At 45.2% G+C, this 15,525-nt stretch overlaps 1 protein-coding gene across 5 annotated transcripts in view; it reads right to left on the bottom strand.

Moving 5' to 3' along the window:
* Positions 1 to 15,525, bottom strand: part of jade2 (jade family PHD finger 2) — a 155,360-nt gene that overhangs the window by 118,473 nt on the left and 21,362 nt on the right. For 4 of the 5 annotated variants that reach the window (XM_078411380.1, XM_078411379.1, XM_078411382.1 and 1 more), the window contains one exon: positions 12,962 to 13,047. The exons of the other annotated variant lie outside the window; for it this stretch is intronic. In XM_078411380.1, coding sequence (XP_078267506.1) covers positions 12,962 to 13,047 — 86 coding nt within the window. The remainder of the gene's footprint in view (positions 1 to 12,961; positions 13,048 to 15,525) is intronic. 5 annotated transcript variants of the gene reach the window in all.

Genomic DNA, 15,525 nt, shown 5'->3' with positions numbered 1-15,525 from the left:
GCAACCTTCCACCACCATTGACGAACTGCACACTGCAAGGGACAGGAAGCGAGCAGGCAAGATCATCTCTGACCCCTCTCACCCTGGCCACAAACTCTTCGAAGCACTTCCCTCTGGAAGGCGACTCCGGACTGTCAAAGCAGCCACAGCCAGACATAAAATCAGCTTTTTTTCCACAAGTGATAGTTCTACTCAATAACCAAAGTCTGTAGTCTCTTTTTTGCTCTGGTTTATTTTCACCCACATGTTTAGACCGTAATGTTGTATTCTTATTGTTTTGATGTGGTTATGCTTTATTCTTAATTGTTAACTGTATGTTTGTGTTGTCATTTGTGAGGGGAGCACCAAGGCACATTCCTTGTATGTGCACATACTTGGCCAATAAACTTATTCATTCATTCATTCATTCATTGGTGACCCTTGGACTATCTTTGATCGGACTTTATTGGCTTTACATTGCACTAAACATTACTCCCTTATCATGTATCTGTACACGGTAAATGGTTCCATTGTAATCATGTATTGTCTTTCCGCAGACTGGTTACCACGCAACAAAAGCTTTTCACTGTACCTCGGTACACAATAGACAATAGGTGCAGGAGGAGGCCATTCGGCCCTTCGAGCCAGCACCGCCATTCAATGTGATCATGGCTGATCATTCTCAATCAGTACCCCGTTCCTGCCTTCTCCCCATACCCCCTGACTCCGCTATCCTTAAGAGCTCTATCCAGCTCTCTCTTGAATGCATTCAGAGAATTGGCCTCCACTGCCTTCTGAGGCAGAGAAATCCACAGATTCACAACTCTCTGACTGAAAAAGTTTTTCCTCATCTCAGTTCTAAATGGCCTACCCCTTATTCTTAAACTGTGGCCCCTTGTTCTGGACTCCCCCAACATTGGGAACATGTTTCCTGCCTCTAACGTGTCCAACCCCTTAATAATCTTATACGTTTCGATAAGATCTCCTCTCATCCTTCTAAATTCCAGTGTATACAAGCCTAGTCGCTCCAGTCTTTCAACATATGATAGTCTCGCCATTCCGGGAATTAACCTAGTAAACCTACGCTGCACGCCCTCAATAGCCAGAATATCCATCCTCAAATTTGGAGACCAAAACTGCACACAGTACTCCAGGTGCGGTCTCACTAGGGCCCTGTACAACTGCAGAAGGACCTCTTTGCTCCTATACTCAACTAGCCTACACGTGACAATAAACAAAACCAAACTTGCATTGTCACTGCAAAGCAGCTTCTCCCTGCCCAATGTTTCAATTGCAATGTAAGCACAACTCAAATCTGCGCTTAGACCACAATCTGCCACTCGGTTAAAGAGCGAGGAATCCTAGGGGTGATATCGTGTTCCGTTTTACTTGTGGAGTTGGATTCAACACTGACCTAGGTTTAGTGTCAATGCCAAACATATGTTATGAATAGATTAATCTCCGGCAGTCAGGGAGAGATTATGTTGAAGATAGACACAAAAAGCTGGAGGAAAGGGCCTGTCCCAGTTACGCGATGTTTAAGGCGACTGCCGGCGACTGTCAAAGTCGTAGCTGATCGCCAAAATTTTCTTTTACCCGACGACAATGCCGAGTCAGGTCGATACAAGGTACTTTTTTTGAGAAACTAGCACCTGGCTAAGAGATTACAGCGTCTTCGGAAACATCGCTAAATTCCCACACTTACCTGACCGTCAAACTGTCGCCTCCAATCTACCTGTCAAATGTCCTGACGGTAAATAAATTGGTTAAACAAAACTATCTTCTGGTATCTTCAAATGCCTTTTCTTAATTTAATATTACGTGCTTCTAAATGCATCTGCGACAACCTAGCAAACCTGGGGACAGCATGCGACAGCGCCCGCAATAAGCTACGATACCTGGCGACAAGCCAGCTGTCGCCGAGAAATTTCTATCTGGAGACAGCTCACGATCATGCCCGCGCCACCCTGGCCAACGTTCGGTGACAGCCTAGTCGCCGGCAGTCGCCTTAAAATCGCCTAACTGGGACAGGCCCTTAACTCAGCGGGACAGGCAGCATCTCTGGAGAGAAGGAGTGGGTGACGTTTCGGGTCGAGGCCCTTCTTCAGAGATTATGTTGGTTGGCCGGATTGCTTTCTGTGGACACTTTCTTCGCTCAGGTCTCCACTCTTACCACCTTTTACATGAACACAGCTGCGCGGGTCCAGATCTCCAGGCACCAGCAGAGATAACGGTAGATTTGAACTCTTCTAGGGACAGCTAATCTCATTGTATAAATTGGAACGTCTTCGCGCAGGGCACAATGCCACTTGTTCTAAAGCAATTCATTACATTTTCTGTGCTGAAAACCAAACAATCCAATTAGAAAAAAGTTAAGCTAAACGTTTGACTGGATATCACACCAGCATCTCTATCTGATTTCCAAGGCTGGGTCACCTTTCATTGTTTAGTCTAGACACCTTAAATGTAATAAAAGCAAGTAATCGGATACAGGGTTACATGGCAATATCATTGCACATTCCTACAGAAGTAACCACATCCCTCACTTTCTGCAAGTGATCTTTGGATATACTCGTCGGATCGTTCACCTTGCGTGCCCCCATGATTGTGAGAACGATGCCGTCGGAAGCACTAGCTTCCGGTGGGGCCACCCATGGCGGTAAGGTCGAGGATGAGGGTCCAGACTAAGAACGATCCAACATACAAGACTTCAACGGCAGACCAGGCGGACAAAGTTATCATGAACTCAACGGCTGTGAATGCGGATGAAGGCTGCAACAGATCTATCAGCTCCAATCATCTTGGTTCCCTCGCCATTGGAATTAGTTGATTGGTTTGTGAAGGACCGTGTGCTTCTTGGAGTGCAACATCAAGTACATGTTAAACAGACACACGCACAGACGTCTTCATTCTGTGAGCAGCACAAAACTTCAAAAGCCAGGATTGGGCTCATAAGCCATCTGAGAGTTCATAAAAACAACGGAAGGCACAGCATCATCCTCGACCTCGCGGGATAGCCGCGACTACTGCAAGTGAGACCGACAAGATATCACTAATTGACTATTCCTTGCAGTGATCAAAATACTGCGTGAATTTCCTCCAGGGTGCTCCGGTTTCCTCCCACATCCCAACGATGTGTGTGGTTGGTAGGTTAAGCGGCCTCTGTAAAATTGGTCCTAGTGCGCAGGGAGTAGATGAGAAAGTGGGACAGCATAGAACCGGTGTGAATGGGCGGTGGTGGGCTGAAGGGCCCAGTTTCCCTGCTGCATCTCTAAACTAAACCTAAATATAGGTTCAAGAGAAACGAGGTTTACAAAAAAAGACATAAATGACTGAAGTGACTTACAACTGAGAAGTATAAGAAAATAACTGCAGATGCTGGTACAAATCGATTTATTCACAAAATGCTGGAGTAACTCAGCAGGTCAGGCAGCATCTCGGGAGAGAAGGAATGGGTGACGTTTTTCGGGTCGAGACCCTTCTTCAGACTTACAACTGATACTGAAGTAGCATCGAGCAACGCAGTGGCGCAGCGGTAGAGTTGCTGCCTCACGACGCCGGCAGCCAAGGTTCGATCCTGACCAGGGGTGCGGTACGGACGGAGTTCGCACGTTTTCCCCGTGACCGCGTGGGATTTCTCCGCTTCCCTCCCACATTCCAAAGTGGTGCAGGCTTGTAGGTTAATCGGCTTCTGTAAAATTGTCCCCTAGCGTGTAGGATAGAACTAGTGCACGGGTGGTCGATGGTCGTTGTGGGCTTGGTGGGCCGAATGGGCCTGGTTCCACACTGTATCTCTAAACTAAAACTGAGCTAAACTAAGGATACCCTGATCCCAAGCCGCAAATTGTTTAACTGGACTGTAATTAATAATAGCCCAGGCCTGTCCACAATTGTAACAACTGCACTACGCACTGAAAGGAGGTGATGTGGTGGTTGGATTCTACTTCAAGAGTGGCTGGTGGATTAAGTTGCAGAATTTTAATCTAACTTCCACTTAAAATAGTTGTTGTGGGCGCGTTGGTTTCACTGGTACATATCAGAGTGGCATTGGCGAGAAAAAGACAACAAAGCCAGTTTTATCTGGAGACTGGCAGCGATTCCAGGCATTTGGGAACGGAGAGAGGACTGTGGTTTCATAGCTGCGACCAGCTCCAGCAAATGCAACAAACACATGATATTGCACCCAATTCTGGCAGCCTAATATTTTCAAATGGTAGGCAACTGATATATTACAGAGCGATACATTGTGGAAACAGGTCCTTCGGCCCAACTTGCCCGCACCGGCCAACATGTCGCAGCTACACTAACCCACCTGCCTGCATTTGTCCCATATCCCTCCAAACCTGTCTTATCCATGTACCTGCCAGGTTCTTAAATGTTGGGATAGTCCCTGCCTCAACTACCTCCTCTGGCAGCTCGTTCCATACACCCACCACTCTTTATGTGAAAAAGCTACCCCTCCAGATTCCTATTAAATCTTTTTCCCTTCACCTTAAACCTATGTCCTCTGATCCTCGGTTACCCTACTCTGGGCAAGAGCCACTTGGGGCATGTTGGTTGGCCTGGGCAAGTTGGGCTGAAGGGCCTGTTTCCATGCTGTATGACTCTATGACTCTAGATGGGCAAACGGTAAAATGTCATTATAGTTTTTGTGCAAAAAATGTTTGGCACAGACATTGTGGGACGAAGAACTTATACTGCTCCAAACTTTTTTTTCTCGTTCATTTTATTGTTTACAGTGCAGAATTTCATTGTTCTATCTGGGACATATGAGAATAAAACACTCTAGATTCTCGACTCGATTCTGATCATTATTAATTGCCTCATAAATGAAAGATTGTGCAGTTGCTTCAAGTTATCCATAATCTTTGAATAAACAATAGCATGTTTTTTTAAATCAGAACGGCTAAGTGCTAAATGTTATAGCATTCACAATTTAAGTCCCATGACAATAATACCCTTCCTTTTGTTAGTGTACCACAGCGTGAGATGCTGGGCAGCAAAGCACAAGTTAATTCTAAACATAGTAACATAGAAAATAGGTGCAGGAGTAGGCCATTCGGCCCTTCGAGCCAGCACCGCCATTCAATATGAACATGGTTGATCATCCAAAATCAGTACCCCGTTCAGACTTGAACTCCCAAGCAACAGACTTGGACTTCCAAATATAAACTATTTGGGATGATTGTCAATAAATGCTTTTGTCCATTTTGGTAGTCTGACCTGTTAAATGGCAAAATGCTGGAGTAACTCAGCAGGTCAGGCAGCATCTCGGGAGAGAAGGAATGGGCGACGTTTCGGGTCGAGACCCTTCTTCTGAAGAAGGGTCTCGACCTGAAACGTCGCCCATTCCTTCTCTCCCGAGATGCTGCCTGACCTGCTGAGTTACTCCAGCATTTTGTGAATAAATACCTTCGATTTGTACCAGCATCTGCAGTTATTTTCTTATGTTAAATGGCAAAGATGTGTTCCACATAAATTCTCAGTTTGCTACAGATTTTTCCAACTACGTTGATTCAAAAAATGTATCTGTGGTCATACCCAAAGTGTACACTTCATGCCTACAACACTAATCACACAAACTCCTGTTTCATGTTAAGGCCTGTTAGCTTTTAGAATCTCCACTAATGTTTTCTGGATGATGTACACTGAACCAATGCCAAAGGGATTTAAAATGTGTTAAATACTTCACAGTATGTCCTTGTCTTCATGCAAACCGTTGTAAATGTAATGCTGGCTCGAAGGGCCAAATGGCCTCCTCCTGCACCTATTCTCTATTCATCTTTTGAACGAGGGAAAACTGATTCAAAACTGGCTCACAGCTCCTTTTCGGCATCTTCTTTTGATAAACTGAGCAATATTTCAATGAATAATTTAGTCATTGGCATGCCGATCATGATTTCCTCCGCACTGTTCAATATAATTTTGTTACATTTTCTCTCTCCTGCTCTTGGGATTAACTCAAATTAACTTCATTATTTACCAAATTAGCTTTCATGCCCCACAGAAAAAGAAAAAGCAAAAAGCATATTTACTGTCAGGAAATCTTCAATGCATTTGTGGGAATTAGTGATGGAGCTAAATTTCCATTTGTTGCAGGCTGCAAACAAAAGCAAATAGACCAGACCCAGGCAAACTGCATAGAACAGTTACCAAATAGATCACATTCCACCAAATGATTCCCAGAAGGAAACGTTATGGTGCCAGTATTAGATAGTATCGTGCGTACCCATGACAAATCATGCTAATGGCACCTAGTGGCTGTTATGAGTAGCTAGGTTTAGTCTAGTTAAGAAATACAGCGTGGAATCAGGCCCTTCGGCCCACCGGATCAGCGCCGACCAGCGGTCCCCGCACACTGACACTATCCTATACAAGGAACAATTTTTACCAAGCCAATTAACCTACAAACCTATGCAGGTTACAGGGAGAACGTACAAACTCTGTACAGACAGCACCCGTAGTCAGGATCGACCCGGGTCTCTGGCGCTGCAAGGGCTGTAAGGCAGCAACTCTACTGCTGCGCCACCGTGCCGCTCAGGTGACTGAATAGGCAAAAGTACGTGAAAGGTGAAAAGGACGACATCAACATTATTTTTCACTTTTACAAGCTGGTTTCTTTATCAGAACATGTGATTGGAGCAGAATTAGGCCATTCGGGCCATCAAGTCTACTCCGCCATTCAATCATGGCTGATCTATCTCTCCCTCCTAACCCCTTTCTCCTTCCTTCTCCCCATAACCCCTGACACCTGTACTAATCAAAAATCTATCTATCTCTGCCTTATAAATATAGATTGACTTGGCCTCCACAGCCTTCTGTGGCAAAGAATTCCACAGATTCACCGCCCTCTGACTAAAGAAATTCCTCCTCATCTCCTTCCTAAAGGTACGTCCTTTAATTCTGAGGCTATGACTAATGGAAACATCTTCTCCAGATCCACTCTATCCAGGCCTTTCAATAGTTTAAGCAAGTACCTAATTTATTACAGCTGTGGGAAGTCTTTCTATCAAAAGATATGAGCAAGGATATCTGAGGTGTTACACATAATTTATTTTACACAAGAAGAGTGGTAAACATAGAAAATAGGTGCAGGAGGAGGCCATTTGGTCCTTCAAGCCAACACCGCCATTCATTGTGATCATGGCTGATCATCCACAATCAGTAACCTGTGCCTGCCTTCTCCCCATATCCCTTGATTCCACTAGCCCCTAGAGCTCTATCTAACTCGCTCTTAAATTCATCCAGTGATTTGGCCTCCACTGCCCTCTGTGGCAGAGAATTCCACAAATTCACAACTCCCTGGGCGAAAAAGTTCCTTCTCACCTCAGTTTTAAATGGCCTCCCCTTTATTCTAAGACTGTGGCCCCTGGTTCTGGACTCGCCCAACATTGGGAACATTTTTCTAGCTTGTCCAGTCCTTTTATAATTTTATATGTCTCTATAACATCCCCTCTCATCCTTCTAAATTCCAGTGAATACAAGCCTAGTCTTTTCAATCATTCCTCATATGACAGTCCCGCCATCCCTGGGATCAATCTCATGAACCTACGCTGCACTGCCTCAATTACAAGGAAGGTAGTAACGAGATCACGGCTGACTTATTGAGGGAGGTATGGAATGGGGAATCCAAAGGAAGTTTCAGTAAACGTACTGCTGGGGGTGGTAGAGGCAGTTGCAACAGTGGCAGCTGACATGACAGTGGCATTTCAGATACTTTTACACAGGCACATGGATATGCAGGCACTGGAGGGATATGGATTATCAGCAGGCAGATAAGAGATAGTCCTGGCATATATGCGGGTGAAAGCTTCCAAGATGGCGCCCAACCCGGGCGACTATTTGTGTGCTGGTCACAGAAGTGGATCTGCAATCACACATTACTCTTGCTCCACACTTTTAAATCTCTACTCCGACAGCAACATTTCTTACTTTAACTATGATAGAAACATAGAATCATAGAAAATAGGTGCAGGAGGAGGCCATTTGGCCCCTCGAGCCAGCGCCGCCATTCATTGTGATCATGGCTGATCATCCACAATCAGTAACCCGTGCCTGCCTTCTCCCCATATCCCTTGATTCCACTAGCCCCTAGAGCTCTATTTAGCTCTCTTTTAAATCCATCCAGTGAATTGGCTTCCACTGCCTTTTGTGGCAGAGAATTCCACAAATTCACAACTCTCGGCGGTGAAAAAGTGATCTTAAACTCCTCTCAGATCTGTCCAGTGATCTTAAACTCCTCTCAGATCTGTCCAGTGATCTTAAACTCCTCTCAGATTCTGCAACACCCAGCAACTGGCTTTACCTTGCACTAAACGTTACTCCCTTATCATGTATCTGTACACTGTGAATAGCTCGATTGTAATCAACTATTGTTTTTCCGCTGACTGGTTAGCACGCAGCCAAAGCTTTTCATTGTACCTTGGCACACGTGACAATAAACTGAAGTGAATTGAACTGATGTTAGGCACGGACATTGCGGGCCGAAGGGCCTGTTTTCATGCTGTACTGTTCTATGCACTATGTTAACAGACGAGCAAAGTTAACGCAAGGGATTTGCAATCAAGAAACCCCTGGACACAGGATCAGAGGTTCCAAGAAGCAAGGCAAGGGTTAAACCACAGGGAGAATCACCAGATACAACCATAACATGTGACCAAACGCCATCACATTGATTATTCAAGTTACCAAACTGCAAGGAACTGGACTAACACGTTGTATATTTAACGTGGGAGACACAAGAAACTGCAGATGCTAAAACTTTGAGCGAAACACAAAGTGCTAGAGTAACCCAGCGGGTCAGGCAGCATCTGCGGAGGGAATGGTTCGACGACATTTCGAGTCAGGACTTTATTGCCGCCCATCCACTCCCTCTGCAGATGCTGCCTGACCTGCTGCGATTTCCCCACACTTTGTGTATATTTATTGTTGTTGTCCAGTGTGTCTGTGAAACTGCAGCAGGTGAGAATGTCATTATCCCAGTTCATATCCGGTGCATTTGACTAACAAACATTCTAATCTCTTGACTTGTGACATCATTCAAGGGCAATTAGGGATGGGTCTTTAAAAATATTGGCCATCCCACAATAAGGCAGCACGGTGATGCAGCGGTAGAGTTGCTGCCTTACAGCGCCAGAGACCTGGGTTCTATCCTGACTGCAGGTGCTGTCTGTACGGAGTTTGTACGTTCTCCCAGTGATCTGCGTGGGTTTCCTCCCACACTCAAAAGACATACAGGTTAATTGGCTTGGTATAATTGTAAATTGTCCCTAGTGTGTGTAGGATAGTGTTAGTGTGCGGGGATCGCTGGTCGGCGCGGACTCGATGGGCCGAAGGGCCTATTTCCGCGCTCTAAACTAAACTAATCACATTATATTTGACCATACCAAGTGTGTGGCCAATACAAGTCATCTCTGGTGCCTTTCCGATTAAAAACGGTAGGACAAGTTAACATTAAACATTGAGGAAGGATATTCTTGCTATTGAGGGCGTGCAGCATAGGTTTACTAGGTTAATTCCCGGAATGGCGGGACTGTCATATGTTGAAAGACTGGAGCGACTAGGCTTGTATACACTGGAATTTAGAAGGATGAGAGGGGATCTTATCGAAACGTATAAGATTATTAAGGGGTTGGACACGTTAGAGGCAGGAAACATGTTCCCAATGTTGGGGGAGTCCAGAATCAGGGGCCACAGTTTAAGAATAAGGGGTAAGCCATTTAGAGCAGAGATGAGGAAAAACTTTTTCAGTCAGAGAGTTGTGAATCTGTGGAATTCTCTGCCTCAGAAGGCAGTGGAGGCCAATTCTCTGAATACATTCAAGAGAGAGCTAGATAGAGCTCTTAAGGATAGTGGAGTCAGGGGGTATGGGGAGAAGGCAGGAAAGGGGTACTGATTGAGAATGATCAGCCATGATCACATTGAATGGCGGTGCTGGCTCGAAGGGCCAAATGGCCTCCTCCTGCACCTATTGTCTATTGTCTATAAACAAGAACAGGAAGGCCAGACAGCAGGTGTACCCTCTACTCTTCACCATCTTCTGTCCCCACGATTAGATTTACAGCCTTCAAACACTCTTCACACAACAAATTGATTGCGTAATAGCAGGTAGTAAGCGTCCATTGGGATGCCACTGAATTCCAAGTGCCATCCTGTTATTTGGCACTGCCATCTCTACAAACTATCCCATGGAAAAGATAAAATCTCTGGAGCTTCACCCATAATTATTACTTTTTAAATAAACAAACTGAATGACGTAAAAAAGACAAATGATAACAAAATTGTTCCCCTCATCACTGTAGCATGGTGCTGCAGCTGGTAGAGCTGCTGCCTCACCATGCCAAAAGCACGGGTTCGATCCCGACCTCGGCTGCTGCCTGCCTGTGTGGAGTTTGCACGATCTACCTGTGATCTTGTGAGTTTCCCCAAGATGCTCCGGTCTCCTCCCACACCCCAAAGACGTGCGGGTTTTTCGGTTATTTGGCCCACTGTAAATTGCCCCTAATGTATTGGAAGTGGATGGGAAAGTGGGATAACATTGAACTAGTGTGAATGGGCGATCGATGGTTGGCGTGGACTCGGGTGGGCCAAAGGGCCTATTTTCCTACTGTATCTCTAAGCAAAACTAAACATAAGTGATAGAGGCAGAAATAGGCCATTCATCCCATCACGTCTACTCCGCCATTCAATCATGGCTGATCTATCTTTCCATCTTAACCCCATTCTCCTGCCTTCTCAATAGACAATAGACAATAGGTGCAGGAGTAGGCCATTCGGCCCTTCGAGCCAGCACCACCATTCAATGTGATCATGGCTGATCATTCTCAATCAGTACCCATGACCCCTGACACCTGTACATCAAGAATCTATCTAAAATATCCATTGACTTGTCCTCCACAGCCATCTGTGACAATGAATAATGTTGTATGATAATCTTCTGTACCTTTCATAGAAACTCCACTGTAACATATGTTTACAGTAATCTTCCAGAAACAACTTTTTAAAATTGAAGTTTGCCTTTAAAACCTGATAATTATTTATTGGTGGTCACGGTGGCACAGCGGTAGAGTTGCTGCCTTACTGCGAATGCAGTGCTGGAGTCCCGGGTTCGATCCTGACTAGGGGTGCTGTCTGTAGGGAGTTTGTACGTTCTCCCCGTGACCTACGTGGGTTTTCTCCGAGATCTTCGGTTTCCTCCTATGCTCCAAAGGTTTGTGGGTTAATAGGCTTGGTAAATGTAAAAAAAAATGGTCTCTAGTGGGTGTAGGATAGTGTAAATGTGCGGGGATCGCTGGTCGGCACGGACCCGGTGGGCCGAAGGGCCTGTTTCCACTCTGTCTCTCTAAAACTTAAAACTAAAAAGAAACTAATCAGCCTTGCTGCTGCATTGCTGTTATTTTTGAAGAGGCACCTTTGCACCACTTCCTGTGGTGCACAGTAAACTGTACGCAACACACCCATGCAGAGCAAACCCTTCCTTTCACCCAAAACGGCCAACTAAGTCGGCAAACTGCCGCTCTGGCACAGAAGGCCAAGACATCAGGGGCTTTCAAGACGGAGATTGACCGATTTTTGACTAGCAAGGGTGTCCAAGTTACGGGGAGAAGGCAGGAGAATGGGGTTGAGAGGGAGAGAAAAATCAGCCATGATTGAAAGGCGTACACTCGATGGGCCAAATGGCCTAATTCTACTTCCATAACTTATGAAAATGAACAAACTAACACTGGTTGGAGACCAAGCTGAAGTTGGCTTTTGCTGAAAGAACAAAGAGAATAGGGGGGAAAAAAAAAGGAAATTCTTGGGGTTAAAATCAACATCTGATACACTGTTGTTGTGTACTTAAACCTTGTTATATCTTCTTACTTGTATCTTGTTATATCTTGCATTAAATGTTGGACCATATATCATTTGTCAATGCACTGTGGATGGTTTGATTGTATTCGTGTACAGTCTTTTCTTTGACTGGGTAGCACTCTGACTAAAGCTTTTCACTCTACTTTGGTGCATGTGACAATAAACGAAACTAACGAACTAGATGTTGCAAAGGCAAATTTTATCACCAAGTTCTTTGTTCAGACTCCAAAGTAAAACTCTTCATGCCAAATACGAGTTCATTGGGTGTGACTGTTAGCACAATGATGTTCAGTTTTAATAAATGAAATTACTATGATCTGACTTCTAAACATTTGACATCAATAGTGTAGAAATTGTCATTTTGATTGACTGGAAGATACAGCCTGGAAACAGGCCCTTCAGCCCATCGAGTCCGCGCTGACCATCGATCACTTGGACACACTAGTTCTATGATCTCCCACTTTTGCATTTGCTCCCTGCACAAGGGCAAATTACGTTGGTCAATTAACCCACAAACCCGCACGTCTTTTGGGATTTAAGGAAACTGGAGCACCTGGAGGAAACCCACGGGAGAACGTGCCAACTCCACACGGACAGCACCCGAGGTCAGGATCAGATCCGGGTCTCTGGCGCTGTGAGGCAGCAACTTTGCATCAAGTCTCAGGTACAGGCACACGATACGACAGAACTTTATTTATCCCAGGAGGGAAATTGATCTGCCAACAGTCTGCCAACAGTCATAAAACACAACAAGATACGTGAAACATGAAATTAAAGTGACAGGTGGAATGTCCAGAATTGGGGATGTGCAAAGATTGAGGAGGGAGAAGGGGAGTCAGTCTACCCCATGACAGAAGGGGGAGGAACTTTGTACACTGTAATACTGTAATGTTTTTTTTGCAACCAGCAATGATGTTTCAAGAAATATTCACAACTCAATTGAAAAGGCAATCAATGCTGAAGCATTTTAAATCAAACCAATGGATCCTAGGACAATTTTCAGAATTCAACTGTTGACCGTCTTTTTTGATTAACTAATAAACAGCGCCAGTGATAGACAAGATATCCATGCCTGACGACTGCACTGAAACACATGCATCGAAGTAGCAGAATACTGAAACAAACAAACCTCTGACGGCTTCTTCTCTTCCTGTCTCGCCCAAGGATGCTTTGTAGTTGCTGATATAGAACCGCGAGACCATAATGTTATGTGACCTTAGGGGAGGGGAGCAGAAAGAAGAAAGTAAGACGCCGGTATTCAAAATAAAAGGGATTTCACACACACACTAAACGTACAAGTTGCATTAATGGAAGCAATCCATAAAGAAATAGAAAATAGGTGCAGGAGTAGGCCATTCAGCCCTTCGAGCCAGCACCGCCATTCAATATGATCAGGGCTGATCATCCAAAGTCAGTACCCCGTTCCTGCTTTCTCCCCATATTCCTTGTTTCCGCTAGCCCTAAGAGCTAAATCTAACTCTCTCTTGACTGCAAACCAATTGATTTTGTAGCTGTTAAAATATACATGTTTTACAAGTCACACTCAAGTAAAAAAGATCTGGAGAGTTGACAAAGGGAATGGTCGCCTCAGTTAATGACCATGCAAACGTCCATATTACAGGGTAATCTGAGAATGTGTGGGAAGGAACAGCAAATTAAACCGAAGATAGACATAAAAAGCTGGAGTAACTCAGCGGGTCAGACTGCATCTCTGGAGAAAAGGAATAGGTGACGTTTCGGGTTGAGACCCTTCTTCAGACTGAGGCTAGAGATATGGAAGGGTAAGGTGTGAAAACGACAGATCACAGCACGACAATCAAGGGGAACTGTAGAATGGTTCATTGTTAACTGAAGGGAAGGTGACAAGGAGTACAATCAGTAAAATTAATCCGGACAGGACAATCAATAAAATTAATCAGGACAGTGAAACTAGTCGGAGAACTAGGGTGTGGGAGAGACAGAGAGCAAGGGAAGGGTAAGAGTTATTTGAAGTTAGAGAAGTCAATATTCAAACCCCTGCTCCAATTTGTTGTTCCTCCAATTTGCATCGGGCCTCACTCTGATAGTGGAGGAGGCCCAGGACAGAAAGATCAGTGTGGGAATGGGAGGGGGAGTTAAAGTCTTTAGCAACCGGGAGATCGGGTAGGCCTTGGCCGTCTGAGCGGAAGTATTCCGAGGCGGACTGAGCTTGGGTGTTAATGTTCTCAGGATTAGGTCCTTTTCCACAGATCACTTCTCATTTTCTGGACAGAACGTTGGGTGGTTGACCTGTTCCTAGATTGCTGCCAACACTGCTCTGCAATCCATCGGAAGGCCATGGGATAGGGGCCGTATTTTACTTCTTCTCCTTCAGGCAAAGCATCATCTCCAACAACTCCATCAAGCTCTACAACTACAAGTTGCAAGAGTGAGGAGGCTAAAAGGAGACCTGATGGCGGTAGGTAAAACTATGAGAAGCATGACAGGGTGGACAACCAGAACCTTTTTACCCCCGCAGAGCAATAAATCAAAAATCGAGGACATACCTTTCAGGTGAGGGGGTAAAGTTTAAAACAGATGCTGGAGGAAAGTGGGGGTTTTTTTACACAAAGAGTGGTGGGTGGCTGGAACACACTGTCAAGGGCGATAGTGGATTTAAGAGGCTTTTGAATAGGCGGATGCGAGCATTTATTTCAAGAAGGCCAGAATACAAAAACAGGGATGTAAAGATGAGGCTGTGTAAGGTGCAGGTAAGGCCGCATTTGAAGTACTGTGAGCAATTATGGGCACCATATCTGAGGACGGATGTGCTGACTCTGGAGAGGGTCCAGAGGAGGTTTACAAGAATGATCCCAGGAATTAGTGGGTTAACATGATGAGCGTTTGACGACACTGGGCCTGTACTCGCTGGAGTTTAGAAAAATGAGGGGGGACCTCATCGAAAGGTACTGAATAGTCAAAGGCTTGGATAGAGGGGATGTGGAGAGGATGTTACCACTAGTGGGAGAGTCTAGGATTAGAGGTCATAGCCTCAGAATTAAAGGATGTTCCTTTTGGAAGGAGATTATTAATTTCCCTCCCGGGATAAATAAAGTTCTATCGTATCGTATCATGTGAGAAGGAATTTCTTTAGTCAGAGGGTGATGAATCTGTGGAATGTTTTGCCACAGAAGGCTGTGGAGGCCAAGTCAATGGATATTTTTAAAGCAGAGATAGATAGATTCTTGATTAGTACGGGTGTCAGAGGTTATGTGGAGAAGGCAAGAGAATGGGGTTAGGAGGGACAGATAGACACAAAATGCTGGAGTAAGCAAAACAGGCAGCATCACTGGAGAGAAGGAATGGGTGACGTTTCGGGTCAAGACCCTTCTTCAGACTGATGTCAGGGGAGTAGGCGGGACAGAGATAGAATGTAGTCGGAGACAATAAGACTGGTGGGAGAACTGGGAAGGGGAGGGGATGGAGAGGGAGGGAAAGCAAGGGCTATTTGACGTTAGAGAAGTCAATGTTCATACCGCTGGGGTGTAAGCTGCCCAAGCGAAATATGAGGTGCTGTTCCTCCAATTTGCACTGGGCCTCACTCTGACAATGGAGGAGGCCCAGGACAGAAAAGGGCAGATTGGGAATGGGAGGGGGAGTTGAGCAACCGGGCTGATCAGGTAGGTTAAGGCGGACTTAGCAGAGGTATTCAGTGAAACGAACGCCGAGCCTGCG

Source organism: Rhinoraja longicauda, chromosome 14 (assembly GCF_053455715.1).
Source record: "Rhinoraja longicauda isolate Sanriku21f chromosome 14, sRhiLon1.1, whole genome shotgun sequence".
NCBI classification, from domain to species: domain Eukaryota; kingdom Metazoa; phylum Chordata; class Chondrichthyes; order Rajiformes; family Arhynchobatidae; genus Rhinoraja; species Rhinoraja longicauda.
The sequence above is the reverse complement of the archived record's forward strand: the minus strand, read 5'-3'. Positions and strand labels throughout refer to the sequence as shown.